The sequence below is a fragment of the Rhea pennata genome, chromosome 6 (assembly GCF_028389875.1).
Source record: "Rhea pennata isolate bPtePen1 chromosome 6, bPtePen1.pri, whole genome shotgun sequence".
NCBI classification, from domain to species: domain Eukaryota; kingdom Metazoa; phylum Chordata; class Aves; order Rheiformes; family Rheidae; genus Rhea; species Rhea pennata.
Genome location: NC_084668.1, coordinates 29,774,143 through 29,790,502, shown reverse-complemented (window position 1 = coordinate 29,790,502; position 16,360 = coordinate 29,774,143). Strand labels below are relative to the sequence as shown.

General features: G+C 40.4%; 1 protein-coding gene across 1 annotated transcript; it reads left to right on the top strand.

The window, feature by feature from the left end:
* Window positions 1–394: 394 nt before the first annotated feature.
* Window positions 395–15,468, top strand: SLC40A1 (solute carrier family 40 member 1). Its single transcript, XM_062578638.1, has 8 exons — window positions 395–602; window positions 695–762; window positions 4,531–4,690; window positions 5,522–5,637; window positions 5,954–6,080; window positions 9,243–9,485; window positions 10,562–11,224; window positions 12,272–15,468. Exons 1-8 carry the CDS (start codon window positions 572–574, stop codon window positions 12,589–12,591), a joined length of 1,728 nt encoding a protein of 575 aa, XP_062434622.1. The 5' UTR covers window positions 395–571; the 3' UTR covers window positions 12,592–15,468.
* The last annotated feature ends 892 nt before the right edge of the window (window positions 15,469–16,360 follow it).

Sequence of the window (16,360 nt, the reverse complement as noted above, 5' to 3'; positions counted from 1 at the left end):
CTCGGCGCGCCGTCCCCGAGAGGCGCCTGCCCAGCAGCCGCGCGGCGCCCCCGCGCTCGCCGCTCGGCTCCAGCCCCCGCCCCGCGCCCCCGCTCTCCGCCGTCCCCGCGCGGGGGAGGCGGCGGGAGGCCGGCGGCGCGGCAGAGCCGCCCCCAGCCCGCCGCCCGCGCCGCCCGCCGCCCCTTGCGGCCCGGCCCCGCCTCCGGCCCGGCCCCGGCCCCGGCCCCGGCCGCCGCCGCGGGGCCGCCACCAGCGGCGCCGGGGCGGGCCGGGCCGCGGCCGGGGCCGGGCCGGGCCGGGCCGGGCCGTACAAAGGGCGGCGCCGCGCGCCCCCCTCCGCAGTGCCTGCGCCGCGGCCGCGCCGAGCGCAGCGCAGCGCAGCGCAGCCGAGGAGCCGCGCCGGGCGCTGCGGCCGCCGCGCTCGGCCCTCCGCGGCGGAGCGGTCCCCGCCGGCAGCGGCGCATAAGGCCAGGGCCTCCCCACTTCAGCTACAGTGCTGGCTAAGTCGGGGAAGGCAAGCACGGAGCGGAGCCGCGGGCGCCGGGCCGGGGCGGCGGCGCAGCCGGCGGGCATGGCGCGGGCGGCGGAGCGGCGGCGCTGCGGTCAGTGCGCGGGGCGGCGCGGCGCGGCGGGCGGGCGGGCAGGGGGGCGGGCGCGGGCCGCCCTGAGCCCTCGCTTCTGGTTTCTCCTTTAGGGCCTTTGGTTGGTTATTTCACGTCCGCCAAGTTTCTGCTCTACCTTGGCCATGCGCTGTCCACCTGGGTGAGTAAAGCGGCGGCCGCGCTCCCCTGCGCGGCGTCGGTCCTTCTCGAGCAGTCGTTGCCCAACAGCAACCGCGCGGGATGCGTTTGCCTTGCAACACCTTGCCATTGAAAGCCCTCGTAATCTGTGCGTGCTGTGTTGCAGTATACCCAGTTCCGACTGGAAATAGAAGTGCAGTGCTCATAACTTCCCGAGGGCCTGATTCTGCTCTCTTATTCCTTAAATAACTGCAGAAGCCCTGAGACACCTCCCAGGGTGAGGTGAGGGAAGGAAATGGAGCAAGGCTTGAATCGAGTATCATGGGAAAGACTTGCATTGCATCGTGTATGTGCTGCCTTGCAAATAGGAAATAGTATTTGCAGTGGACCAATTCCTGCCACTCATTCTCAGACCTGTTGAGAGTGGCTCAGGTGTTTTTCCTCTGCAGAATGCTTGCCTTCTGGCATACTTGCATACTAAATAACTCTCTAGAGCACTTTTCACTCACTTGGGAGCATTATTCAGGACATAAAAAAAAAAAAAAAAAAAAAAAAAAAGCAAAGAATCTGGTTCTGTTCATTATAGTAAAGTGAAGAACAGGCCAATACTTAGCCAAGAGAGATACAATCATGTAATATAGTCCTGATTTACTACAAATGGCTAGGCTCAAAAAGGTGGAAAGTTTCTTTCCTGATAGCCCCTGTCTTGGATTTATTTAGTCCTGGGTTTGGACTGGTTCAATGTGTGCTTCATACAACACTGAGCATACTGCTGATATACAATTACAACAGTGCATGCCTAGCTCTGGCAATGCCTTGCTTTCACTAATTCAGAAGGTCATATTGATGCTTCTCTTAATGGAAGAAGGAAGGCTTAGAGGAGCATCAAACACTTGTTTAAACAAGTGTGATATTTTTAGCAATTATTAGTTTTATTCAGGCACTTGAATGTTTGGTTTGCTGCTCTTCAGAGTCCTGGGTTGTTAGCTGCAACCGGTTGCTCTGTCAATAAGGACAAACTGCTTACCTGGCTGTCCTGCCAGCCCAGCTCCCTGCTGTCAGGTGTTAAAGATCAGCAATAGGATAAGATATAAATGATTAAATGTTTCTCATCTATGCAAATGCTCAAATTCAAGCAGTCTAGACCATGTTGTAGACTCTTGTCTAATAAAAGCGCTTGTGTGTATTTGACCTCAGTGATCTGTAACAAGTAGGCTGAATTGCTCTGCAACAGCATGAGGTCTGAGGCTCTCTATGTGTATAACTTACTCCTGTCTCCCTCAACAACAGGGATGGAGCAGAGTGAAACTGTTCACCTAGTTGTTGTCTGGCCTAATACTTATAAGCATTGCAGCTTCCCAGTATTATCTATGGCACTTGGGACTCCCAGGAGGTCTTTCATCAAGTAGCAGCCTGGCTACGGCTACTGCTTGACTTGTTGGCTTCAGTTCTGAGCTGGAATTATATGCATTTAATTTGAGAGGCTGTAAAGATAGTTACAGTAACAGAGAAGGCAAGAACTGTTTTTTAAATGGATGGTTAAGCTAAATGGCTGTAGTTATTCATTAAAAGAGGCTTAAATATCCCTATTTGAGTCACCTTAAAGTATGATCAAGTATATATATAACCAAGGCTTTGCCCATTTGAGAGCTGTATTTACTGTTGATATCTCAGTGAACTTTAGTTTAAAATGTCATATCAGCTTCATAACCTATATTAATCTAATGTTGTTCTTCTGTGACACTAACTTATCTTTACTTGCTCTCTATGGCATTTAATTTCTGAAACTCATGCTTCCAGGCTGGAACAGCTTTGGTTATTCCAAAAGTTAGCGGTGTGGATTGGCCTGGTCAAAGTACTCTGGGTAAATAAATTGGATGAGGTTAAACAGAGTTCACGAGTTTCTTAAATGAATCCTGTAGCAAAATCGTAATCACACTGCAGTCAAGGGAATCTTCCCGTAAATTTCAAATGAGATTGGGTTTATGGCTCTAATGATGACTGTCACTGACTTTCACATGCTCAACTTCCTAAAATTATTTTATTTTTATCAGAATTTGATAAGTAAAACACTTCTGCATAAGGAAAAATTATTATGAAATTTACTAGTAAGAAATAAAATTTAGAACATTACTTTCAAACTTAAAAGGTTGCCCAAGCTAATCAAAGCTTAAATTAATTCACCTGCATACATTGTAAATTAAACTTAGTAAAGAAGTACCTCAAATCATATCAAGCTTAAGTGAATGCCAGGCTTGAGGAAATTCTCTGCTCTTTCATGGCTAGAATGCTTTCTGTGTACTCTTCTATTAACTGTGGAATGCAAGTGAAACATTTTAAAGGTGGTATGACGTGCTTTGGGAGATTTGCCATCTCATATAAATCAATCATGTTTGTGTTTGCATTCTTTTATTAGTTTTAGTTAAAATCATATGAGCTGTTTTTCTGAACTAGAAAAGTGAAGTTTTATTCATAAATGAGGCACAATCATTTCTGTGCCGGTGGTTAAGGAGACCAGTGTGGATATTTACACTTTGCAATGTTTGAAGAAACATCCTTCAGAGGACTTCAATACATGTTAAAAGTAAAGTTCTTTAAGCATGTATATTATTGCTACATTAAAAATTTTCATCAAACTTTGCAATTGCTTTAACTCTTAAAATAGAAATCAAAAGATACATAAAAATAATGCTGTTTTATTCAGTGTGTTGGATTTGATGGTCTTCACTCTCAAGTGCTTTTATGTTGACTGCTCCAGCCCTTCAGATACAGCATATTTCGAAGGTCTTTAAAGGTCCTTCTAGTCCTTAAATATTTGTTGTTGCTATATCACCCAGCAATTACTTAAGGTGACAGAAGAGAACAGTTTCCCGTTTGGTTTGGGGAAGACTAACATCAGGGACCCTTATTAAACATACTCTCTGCCCTAGAACAGTCTGAATGTGTTCTCTATCTGCTTTGTTATTGATTAAATAAAGCCTTTTTTCAGTAGTGCACTTCTTGCAACATGTTTAAAAATACAGTGAGATAATGACTCCAATCATGTGACAACATAAACTGGCATATTCATTAGCAAATCATAGCTCTCTTAACAAAGGAATGTCTTCAACAGTATGAAAGTTATTTCAATTAGGCGTTTTACATTTTGGACTTCTTCTGGCTGCTGTAGCTAGTATCAGAATATGAGAAACTACAGTCTAAGGTCCAGTACTGCTAAGTATAAACTAGCTCAGATATTCTGTTTTAGTAATACACCAGTGTTTACCATGGCTAAAAAGACTAAGTCCATTGACTTCAGAAGCTTAACCTAAAAAGGTGTAGGACAGCATCTTCCTTGATTGTCAGTTCTGACTTTTGACTGACTTCTGTATTTTAAAATTGCTGTAAGGTTTGCTTATCCAAGGACCAACCACTGTCTTAAAGTTTTTAATAGCGTTGATCAAAATCCTGTGGTAATATTTGGTGACCTGTCCTGGAGAATCTAAGTCCTCTCTGGATCTTGTTGGAAGTGGCTGGCAACAGACATTGTCCTGTATTATTATAAAAGAGAATATTTGGGATTTTGAGATGTAGTGTTAAACTGTAACATAGCACTTGATTGGAACAGATGATTGTAGTGATGCTTGGATAAACCTGATGGCACAATGTAGTTTATAGTTTAAAAAACTGCACATGCAACAAGCATACTTGGTTTTTAGATGTTTTTCATGGCATTAGTAAAATAGGAGAGGCAACCAGCATACTTGCAAAGTGCAAATAGTAATGCTATGTATGTACTCTATTTTTAAAGGGAGATCGTATGTGGCATTTTGCTGTGTCTGTGTTCCTGGTTGAGCTTTATGGAAACAGCCTACTCCTGACTGCAGTCTATGGACTGGTTGTGGCAGGATCAGTCCTTCTCCTGGGAGCCATTATTGGAGACTGGGTGGACAAGAACTCCAGGCTCAAAGGTTAGCATGTCTAGAGCAGGCTATTTACTTAAGGATGGATCAAATTAATGTCAGAAGACAAAGCTATTGGAGTTACTGCCTCAAGTCAAATAAGAGAACTGGGCTTGGTCAGGCTCTTAAGAATAATATTGTTTCAGAATGGTGATAATTGTGCAAGGACAGTATCAAAGAGGGAAAACAATTTACATCATGTGTTCATTACGCAGGCTAAACCCATATAATAAGTAGACACAAATGCATCAGGTAAAAAGCACAACTTTGAGAACTACAGGCTGTTCTTTACAAGCTAATTGTACAAATCTTAGTGTCATCTGCTATGTTCTGTCTGGCTACAGATATTTTTTGCTGAAGATGCACAAGCAAATACAGTGGTTGCATTATACCTATTTTTAATATATATACTCGTCTGTTATATTAAATCACATGGCATCAAGTTCTTCATATGCTTTTTTGCTGAGAGTTTACACAATAGCATCACTCAATGGTACCTTGAAAGTGAATTTCAGAGACTCAAGACAAGTTGTTTTTTTACCATTTAAAAAGTAATAATTGAAATGGATTGTCTTGATGACTAAGAAAATGCTTACTTGGGCATAAAACTTAAAAGCCACAAAGTTGCATTATACATTAATTTGACTCTTTGAGAAAGTAGATGATTCAAAACCAAATATAAAATAGCACTTTTTTTTGTGGCAGGGTGGGGGGAAGGAAACATTTAGGAAGCTAAAAATATTTATTGAATCTGTGCATTTTCTTTAACTGCACTTTCCTTAAGCTTATAGTTTGCTCATTCTTGCATTCATCACTGTTGTTCTCTTTGATTTAACACAGTGGCCCAGACATCCTTGGTTGTGCAGAATGCATCTGTCATCCTGTGTGGTGTTATCCTGATGATTGTCTTCTTGTTTAAGACACAGCTCTTGACCTTATACCATGGATGGCTTCTTGTGAGTGCTCAAACTTTATTTGTAATTAATTTATAAGGAAACTTTTGGGAATAAGGAGAAAGATGGAATTTTTGCTCTTCTCTAGTCTTTTTAGACATTTCTATGAGCTGAAACTGACAAAACTAAGCTAATTGGAAAAAGAGGAGTGATTGCTTTCTGCCAGGAGTGGCAAGGTAGACTTCTTGTCATGTCTGAAGAGTAGCACTTAAGTGAATGGGTTCAAATGTAATCTGTAGTTTCTGGTTGCACAAATAGCAGTGGAGGCTTCCCATCATCACTTTTCTCACTCCATAATTTTTTCCCCCCATTTCTCTAGACGATGTGCTATATCCTGGTTATCACGATAGCAAATATTGCCAATTTGGCCAGCACTGCCACAGCGATCACAATTCAGAGGGACTGGATTGTGGTGGTTGCAGGGGAAGACAGAAGCAAACTGGCAGGTGAAATATGTTGCCTTTTTAATTCCTTTAAATGTCTTACTTTTCAAGCTTGACTCTATATTAGAACTGTAGAGATCTGCACATTTCTGAGTTCTAGATACTGTTTAAATAAAGAGTTGCCTTTATTTTCTCCCCTTCTCTGTTCTTGACTATGCTTACTGAGATCAGGAATTACTATTGTGAATTTGTGATTACAATGCAGTTAGGTAACCCTGAACTTTCGTTCTTCACTTAATCCTACTGCAGCTTTGTTAACATGAAAAGCTACTTTGTTTTTGTCAACCAAATAAATGTATATGCTCTTAATAACCAGTTTAACTTTCAGGCACTTGAAGCCAAGTGTTGCAATACTTTATTTTTAGGTTACTGGGATGCAACCGAACTGTTGCCTAACTAGGCTCCATATATGGAGATCAAAGAAAGAAGTTGAATGAAGTCCAGAGCAGTAAAGTACACAGATCAGGAAGCTGCTAATATAAAATGCTTTGCATTTGAGGTTTTGCACTTCTCTAGCATTAGGTGCCTAACTCAAAGCTGTAAATGCTTTTCTTCACTTGGAACTGAAAACTTGAAATTCTCATCTGCCATCTGATACCTTTGGTATTAGACCACAGATGTAATATTCTCTTTGGCTTACTAAATCCCTTTCCTTCTCTCTCTTTTTTTTTTTTTTTTTTTTTTTTTTTTTCTTGCACAGTGGCATGGTGCCATTAGAATGAGTGAGTTTCCATTCAAATTCTGTAGCTTGGTGGTCATCACACTACTAGGTTCTAAAAGATGGTTTGAGATCTTCTACAGGCCAAGGACATGTTGAACCTGAGCCCTTCTTGCTGGGAGAGTACTCAAGGCTGTTCACACTGAGATGTAGGATTGATTTCTGGTTATGTTGCTGCTATGATTACAACACAAGAGTGTGGGAAACTTTCCCTTGGGATTAACTCGGACAGGGCTCTGAATAAGCCTGGAAGGGGACCGAAACCTTCTCAGAGGAACTGATACTGAAGTACAGACAAGGCACAGAGGAGCTTTATATTGCCAAGACATACCTAGCTCACTGAGGTAACTGTGGGTCTAAGAGTTTTAAGTCTAAAACACTTGTGGAGTTTAGGTGTCTCCAGGCTTAGACAACATTTCAGTTCCATGAAGTAATGTTGCATGAAACTGCCTAAATTGTCTATAAAGTTCAATATACATGCCTAAGCCCTCCTAGGATTTGGACCTGCATATTGTTCTTCTTGAGGGTTTATCTCCAGTAAATGGTCTGTATTCCTGTTGCTCAAGAGAACCCTTAACTAGATACAGAAGACAGTGTCTCAGATCTTTTTTTCCCAGGGTACAGATTTTCTCTGGTAGTCTTTTATTTTACCTTGTAATGCCTTTCAGACCATGTCTTTTGTAGAGCAGCAGTAGAGCTCAACTTCCTTTATGAATCACGAGTGGAAATACTTCTATCCCTACAAGCCTTAATGTCCTAATGGCTCTCATTAACCTTTCTTCTTGTGCTTAGATATTATTCAGCAAATAGTCCCCCAACCCCTGTACTTCTACACATGAGATAAGGTACAGACCACACCTGCAGAGATCTGCATGGCAGGCAATCCTATCTCTGCCACAATTTCAGACAGTATTACTTGGCCATTCTGTACTGAAAACCAGGCAAGAGGTTTCTGTAGACTCTGAGGCAACTTTACGTGAAAAAGCAAAACAGAACCTTTAATTCAGCAAATCTGAAAGCTCTGCTGGGCAGATTTTTTATGGTTAAGTGTTTAATCATAATGTAATTTTGGTACTTTTTAAATTAAGGTATCCTAAAAGCTACCATTGACTTTGCAGCAAGTAACTAGTTTCTATCTCTGTATTCTTATGCTTCCTCAAAGAAGGCTCTTTAGCTTGGTGGACTAAGCAGATAAAAGTTGCTGTGGCTTCTCCTTTCTAATCACTGATTATACTTTCCATTCACTGATTAATGTGTAGCTCAAATTTGGAAAAGTTAGCTTTACCCAAATGACTCAATGAACCCTAGTTGTTGGAACTTCTAAAGCAAAATATTAAGTCTAACTTATCTTAGTTATCAGTGAAATGGTTAGTAGTTGAGTTAAGTGTTTAGGTTATTCTGATTAGAATTCAATTTTATTTGAATGATGGGGGCAATTAGATTCTCTACAGATTCAGGAAGAGCAGATTCACGCTGGCTTAGTTTCACTCATCCTTTAAAAGCTATGTTTGCATAATAGGACTCATTAAAATGAGTATGAGAGGTACTTCTAAGCAGTGTGAGGCCCTGACGTATGAAAGTTTTGAGTGTCCGACAACTTTTACTGGCAGAAGAATAGTAGCATTAATCGGAAACCTACATCAACATAGAGGATGAAATGACTCTGAAGCTGATTACATGAGGGAATGGAAAAATTCTACGACTGGCAAAGAGAAGACCTGTCCACAGTAAGAAGGGGCTCCTTGCTTTGACCACAGATGTGTAAGTGTGGAACAGAAGGGAGTGAGGACTTTGCTCAGGGAGTTCTGAGAATGGCTAATGGTGCTTGTAGGCAATGTGACTCATAAGGAAACTTAAATCCATTTCAAAGGTCTGCCGCTATCGCTGTGAGTATTGTGTGGTCACCAGTTATTAGAAGTGAATGGAAGAGATTAAGAAATACATGGTCCAGTATTGGAGAGAGAACAGTTACTAATAGGAATCTTGTACAGCAGAACACATTTCTGTAAAGATAATTTTAGTATCTGGAGCTGTGCGTGCTGAGTTGGAGTGTTCCTGAAAGGTTTAGGAATCCATAAAGTCACTTGGATGCAAGAGTAGTGTGTGACTGCAGGTTAATAGTTTCACTTACTGGGTTTACAGTGGAAGTCTGTTCCTGCATGCTCAACCTGGAAGCTTTCATGAAGGCAAGACTTGGGAGGAGTGGGAATTCAACTTACAAACACTTAAATTGGTCCCAATAAACTTAGACTTTGGAGCGCATAAAAGCACTTCTAGTTAGCAGTCAGTAGTTGCTGCTCCAAGTGAAATCGCTTGTCAGGAGTCTTTCCTTGACTTCATATGTTCTGAAGCCTGGAGTGTGCATATATGCAGTTCTCAATTATGCTAATGAATATGTCCCTGTAAGTGTTAGGAAGCACTTCATATTATCAAATCATCTCTAACAGATATGAATGCCACAATACGAAGAATCGACCAGTTGACCAATATCCTGGCCCCAATGGCAGTTGGGCAGATAATGACGTTTGGCTCCCCAGTGATTGGCTGTGGATTCATTTCGGGTTGGAACCTGATGTCTATGTGCGTGGAGTATCTGCTGCTCTGGAAGGTCTATCAGAAAACCCCTACTCTTGCTCTCAAGTCTACAAAAGTTGAAGAATCAGAATTGAAACAGTTGAATGTAAAGAAAGGTATTGAAAACACTGAAGTAGCCATTCAAAACCACAGTATATTCACTGCACCAGTCAAAGCAAAACTTAACTGTTCACTTTTCTATATTGTATAGATGCTGTTGTGAGGCTATAGACTTCTACTTGCGACTTGAGGCTTTCTGTTTCTGGCTGTAGACACCAGAGACTAACAGTACTTGCTCTAGCTATTAGAGGTATCCCATAAAATACAGCCAAAGAATGAATCCTCTCCTCATAATTGATCCTTTAGAGTAAGTTGCTCACAGCTGGCTGATCTTGATGAATGCCTGTCTATCTATACCTGTATCTAACAGGCTGACAAAGCCCATTGTGTAGTGTCTATGAGCAAAACAATTTGTGTAGGACTCTTTCTTCCTAGCTGTTCTCTGCTTACACGCCAGCTTTTAGGAAGTTGTGGAATAGGTGGTTGTGTTTCTAGTCTAGCTAGAAAAGAGCAGATAGTTTTCTATTTTTTTTAATAGTTTCTATCTGTGCTACAAATCCAAGTACCACCCTGGTGTATGGATTTGCTTGTGAACAGTGGAAGTGTGGTGCTGTTCTCCTGTATTAAAGGAGTGAAAGTAGAATTTAGAAAAGTATTGTCTGATTCTTTTTTTTTTTTTTTTTTTTTTTGGGGGGGGGGGACTTTGGAAGGCCTCAGCGAGCTTCTCTGCTATAATGAGATAGTTCCAGTCCCTACTTCCAGTGGTTAGTGCATTCAAACATAAAAAGCTCTTTTAGAATACAAAGTAACATTAGTTAATTAATTCATTAATAGATAATTTATTTATGGAATTATTTAGAGCACTCAGTCTATCAAGATGAAAAGGCTTTTCTTCTCCCATCACAGTTTAAACTGCAGTTTGAACTGATATGGATAAGCTTTACTTGATCTTACTGTATAGAAGAGAACTAAGGGCACTTAAACATTCAACTGACTAGAGGAAAGCTGGTTGCAGAATCTAACTGATACAGTTCTGCAGCAGTGGACTACTAACTGCAAACACTTGTCGTGCAGTTTATAATCTGCCCTTTCCTGGCAGGAGAGTATCTAACAGTTACATTTCTGTTTGCAGAGAGTGACACACAACCTGCTGAAGGAGTGCAGTTAATTGTTGAGAAAGATGTAACTGGCTCTGAGCCTCAACAGGAGAAGAAAGTCAGCTGTGCTGCCCGGATTGCTGAACCTTTCATCACGTTTCGTGATGGATGGGTTGCATACTACAACCAGCCAGTGTTTCTTGCAGGCATGGGTCTTGCATTTCTTTATATGACTGTTCTGGGCTTTGATTGTATTACTACGGGCTACGCGTACACTCAGGGTTTGAGTGGCTCTGTGCTAAGCCTTCTGATGGGTGCCTCTGCAGTTACTGGCATCATGGGAACAGTAGCTTTCACCTGGCTTCGTCGCAAGTGTGGCTTGATTCGCACAGGCCTTATTTCTGGAGTAGCCCAGTTTGCTTGTCTGATCTTATGTGCCATTTCTGTTTTCATGCCTGGAAGTCCTCTGGATTTGACTGTTTCCCCATTTGCTGACATCGGTGCCAGGCTGTTTGAAAGTGAACCATTACCTACTATTGCATCTCCAGGAGATAAGTCTGAAATGGCTTTTGCAACTGGAATGCCCAACTTGTTAAACGGGTCTACTCCTGCTAATGGTGACCCAGAGATGAGTCCTGAGCCTGTGCCTTTAATCTCTGTTAGTCTCCTGTTTGCAGGAGTCATTGCTGCTAGAGTTGGTAAGTAGTATATGGCTATTAAAATCTAACTTTCTGACCGCGTTTAATTCTAGAATTTACAGAGTTTGTCAGCTAAATATAAATTCGAATTTAGAATTACTGGCTACATTTGAAGTGTTGCATCATGTTTCTAAGATTAATTCATTACACAATGTGGAAATGAAATGATCTTACAATACTACTTAAAATTAGAGTGCAACTCTAATTTCTTGAGTACCATACTGCTCAAATCGTGAAAACAGTTATCGCATTTGGAGATAAATGCAACTTGGTTTTTGGGAATGCTCATCTCTTAAATTTTCCTTTCTTTCCAACCAAATAAAACCAATCATTAATGAAAAACAAACTGAAACATTTGTGCTGCTATAACTTTCGCATTTAACATTTTAATGCATTCATTAAATTGTCTGATTTATTAATCTTTAAACTTGTGAGCAGCAGGGAAGTTCAGAAGTAGACTCCTTAATTTGGATGATGGCTTAATGTTTTGAGGAATTTCCAGACAGTCTAATATTAGACTATCTTCACCAAAAACAGTTGAATATGTAATGAAGTAATTCTTATAAAATGCAGAACCTTTGCCTAATGATTTCCTGCAGCTTTAGCTGAATTTTTGAGGAAGAAAATACTTAATGAGCAAACTTAATCATAGGAGTTAAGAATATTTGCAGAAAAAGAAGTCATGTACATCTTAAACTCGTAAGCAAAACAGCAATAGTAATTAGCATGAATACACTTTAAGGTGTAAAACAGATATTTAAATAAGGAACAGATAGTTGAGCAAAACACTTAACTTGATAGACATGTTGAAGCAAGAAATGACAGGTGAGTTAACATGTCAAGCAGTATGTATTAATTAAGGAAATAATAGTAAAGGGATAACATAGCTCTTGATAGTGCTAGTGTGAAATCCATTCTGGTCTGACAAGTAGTTAGTTTGTCCCTCATGTTTTAGGCAAATCTGAATGTTCACAGAAACTTGATTGCACCAATAATGAGAGCTGAGAAGTCCAGTTGTATGGATAACTATTTCTTTTCTCTCTGTAGGCCTTTGGTCTTTTGATTTGACTGTCACACAGTTGCTCCAAGAAAACGTGATGGAATCTGAAAGAGGCATCATAAATGGTGTCCAAAACTCCATGAATTATCTCCTTGATCTGCTCCACTTCATCATGGTCATCTTAGCCCCTAACCCTGAAGCTTTTGGCTTATTGGTGCTTATTTCTGTGTCTTTTGTTGCAATGGGTCACATAATGTACTTCAGATTTGCTCAAAAAAGCTTGGGAACGCAGCTTTTTGCTTGTTGCACTCCTGATCCCAAAGCAGTCTCTGACAGTTCACTACCTGGTAATACATCCACAGTCTGAAGGAATTTGCTGCACATGCATCATGGTTAGATGTGTAGAAATGGTCTTAAAAGGCAGTCTAAGGTGTTTCTCTAGAGTTGAATGCATAACTGACTATTTAAGGCAGCCTTCCCAGAAGAAATAGAAATCATCTCACAGTGAACCTACATGTTTCATTTTGGGCTAGGGACAACCTAGCTGGATCTTAACAGCTAGCATTTGGGAGGATCCCCAGATATTACACATGAAGTATTTGATCAGGAAAAAAAACTTTGAATTTCTGTCCAACTCCTACATCCTGATGATACTGTTTGGTAGTTACTTACTCACTTCATCCATGCTTGCTCATTGTGCAGAATAAGGTTTTTGCTTTAGAAAAGCTTGATTTACTATTTTTTGCTGTCCCCCCCCCCTTCTGTAAGCATGTTCTGTTCCACGTATTGCTCTTCTCTTCCCAAACTGGATAAAACTTCCTTCTTGGAGATCTGAAAGAGACTTAAGTTCTGGTATTTTCCCGAAATACATCTATTCTAGTTCAGCTTTACAGAAACACCTGTGCAGCTTTTCATGTTTCTTTATAATTAGATTAGTGCTAGGTGCAAAATATTGTATTATGCTTTTGCACTTTATAAAACATAACCTCATTTCAGTAGAAGCTATTGATATAATGCAATGTTATAAAGCATAGCTTTCTAACTCAAATGCCAGATATGCTCACACTTGTAACAGTGTGCTAAGGTCAGGAGTACTGGTACAGAAAGATAAGTCAAGGGCTGATTTAGCCTTTGCCTCAGAGTACAAGCAGCTTTGGTTTATTTTCAAATGCCATTGCTTTAAGAAATCTTACTAAAAGCTGATGTAGTAGCAAACGATTACTAGTCCAGGCAAAACATATCCAAAAGTGGATTATTTACACTTACCTGTTTTACACTTATGAATTTTATGACTTAAACTATTCCAAGATACTGCTAAAACAGTATCAGACACTGGACTGTGTGGCCCTCTAGCAACTTCAGAGAAATGGAGAATGATTTATCCCTTTGATTTCAAGAAGTTCTTGCATTATTTGACCCTGCATGTGTACTAACACAGTGCTTCTATCATCGTTAACTGTTTATGCACTTTTGTGGAAGCTACTCTAAGCACTTTGCTTTTCAGTGGAGTTGAATCTTGCAGTATTCTGTTTTCCTGCGGTGTGACAACATGATTTTTGAAGTTTTGTTTGCAAAATTAGAATGAAAAATAAGAAAAGATATTTTTTACATTTACTGACTTTTTAAAAAGGTTTTTTATTTTAGGTACTTTCTTTAATGTTAGACTTCGACCCTGGAATGCAAGTGTATCAACTCCATGGACATTAAAGGCGTTACATCAGGGCTGAATCTAGGCCAGTTATTTAAAAAAAAAAAAAAAAAAAAAAAGTACATATCCGTCTAAACAGAATGTAAAAAAATCTGTAGTAGCTTCTATCTCAGATATGGTATTTTGTAATAGGAAGGAAAGCAAATGAATCGGAATCCAGTGTACAACCCAGTTGTAGCCATCAGTATTCAATAACTGGATGTAGTAATTTTTTTCCTCTAATAGACCAAAAGTAATTATTACTGAAAGGCTCTCAGGGATGTTTTCATTAGATTTGTTAGTGTTTATACTTTGACCAATCTTCTGGGTTTTTTTTTTATTGTAATAGTGAAATATGTAGAGTATTTTTCAAATTTGACTCAATCCTGATTATAACTTCTCAAGAAAAGGGAATTTTGCTGAAAGCAAAGTTTAAGTCAGAAGAAAAATTAGAAGCTTTTCTAGATTTGCAGAATAAAGACCCAAAGGATAGCCTCTACAGTACACAATAGCAAGTAGGATCGAACCAGTAAGGAATCTTGAAGTACACTAGTAAATAAGATCTCTGATTTGCCAAATATGTTGCTTCCATACATCTATTAGCTAAGCGGGGACCACATTTTAATATTGCTGAGAACAAAGGAGGCCTTAATGTCAGTAAGTGCCTCTATACTGCAGTTTCAGGAACACCTGAATGCCATCGTGTATACGTGATTCCCTGTCTCTCAGAAACAAAGCTGGAAATGTTTTGTGTGGGCTCCGTAGCCTACGGAAATGCACTGTGCCTGAGGCCTAATGCTGCAGCGTTAGGCACCAGGCACCCCTGAGAGGCACGTTCTCCTGCTGCCTGTGATCCCCAAGAGGCCCCATGCTGGCGGGTAGATCTGGGAGCGTACCCTGTTTCCCTCTGCTCCCAACATGAGTGTTTTTTTTTTCTTTCCCCTTTTTTCCTCTGAAGAGCAATGTAGCCTTACTCTTATGTCAGTAGAGTAGCTCTTTGTTTCACAAACAATCCCAGTGCATATTGGCATCTGGATCTTAAGCCAAAAAAGTAGTATCAGGAGGGGGCTGGCCCTTCTTATTTTGCATACATACTGTCACTAGGAGTTTGTGTATGCAAAGAATATATTGCTGGATGCTAAGGCAATCCTAAAAGTTTGAAAGTAGCAAGATGGACTCTGACTTTAACAGGAATAAGGAGGTCTGTATTGGAAATCAGGTGTATTTTGGACCTAGTCAGAAAATGTCAAATATGCTGTGTGAGTACACACCCATGTGTGTATATACTTTAACATACACACAGACACCTGTTATGGTTAGTGCTTTGAAGCAATGTGGAGCCTGAAGTTTTACTTAGCAGGACTTTTGTTAAGTATGCATTTTTGGCCTACTATTTATTTATTTTTTTGGATGTCCTATCTGGATGAAAACTGCCCTTAAAATGTGCACACTAAAAATCAATCTTACCAGAATAGTGTATTTTGTTATACAACTTTATGCTGGACATAGTATTGATTGATATATTAATCTTGTTAATAAAGCTTTTGAATAAATTTGCTTAAAGATTTACTCGTCTTGCATTTTTCGGAGTGTGTGTGCATGTGCATTGTGGTATGCTGCCTCTAATACAGATGCTGAGGATGAAGGCTTTTGATGGTAAAGGGCTGGAAACAGCCAGGAAGCACAGACAAATGGAGTCGAGGCGGGGAGGGAAGGGGGTGAACTGTGAATGTCGTAGGAAGCTTGGTATGACTCTAACTCTCTTTAGTGAATTATTCCACAGAATGTAATCTGTGGAAACTTCAGACACAGTAGCTGAAGTTCAAGCTACAGTCTTACAACAGCAGCGCAGGATGGTATTCAGGATACAGTAATTTTGGCTATTGCACAACAGGAAGCAAATGATTTTATCTTTTCTTGAAAAATTGGGATTGGGATGGTGCCCTTTTGTAGCACAGACTGCAGGTGAGAGCACTGCCTAGCAACAGCTAGGCATAAAAGAGTGCTTGCAAACTATTTTAATTCTTTTTTGCAGAGGAGGAGGAGAACGTTTTATACAGAACTGCTTCTTGTTATAGAAAGTATGTGTGCTTGATTGATTAGTCCACAAACGCAAGACCAGTCAGAAAGGGTACTGGCTCAGTAGCACAGTAGGATTTCCCTGAACTGATTCCTCTTTGAACTAGAGTTTGCCCTAGAAAAAACATATTCACGAGTCCTCTTAAAAAGGGAAGAAGAAGAAAAGGATAGAGTGAACTTATTCCCTTTACCTTAAGCTTATTTTCTGTCTCCCTTGTGAGAAAGGTTTATCACTTAGAAATTCCAGAAGAGTAAATAGCCTCATATCTGGCAATTTTAAGGTTCTTTACTTAATACTGCCTTTGCCTCTACAAAGTATATGGTGTATATATCCCCAGTTAGCAGAGTTAACTCATTTCCGTACTAATTT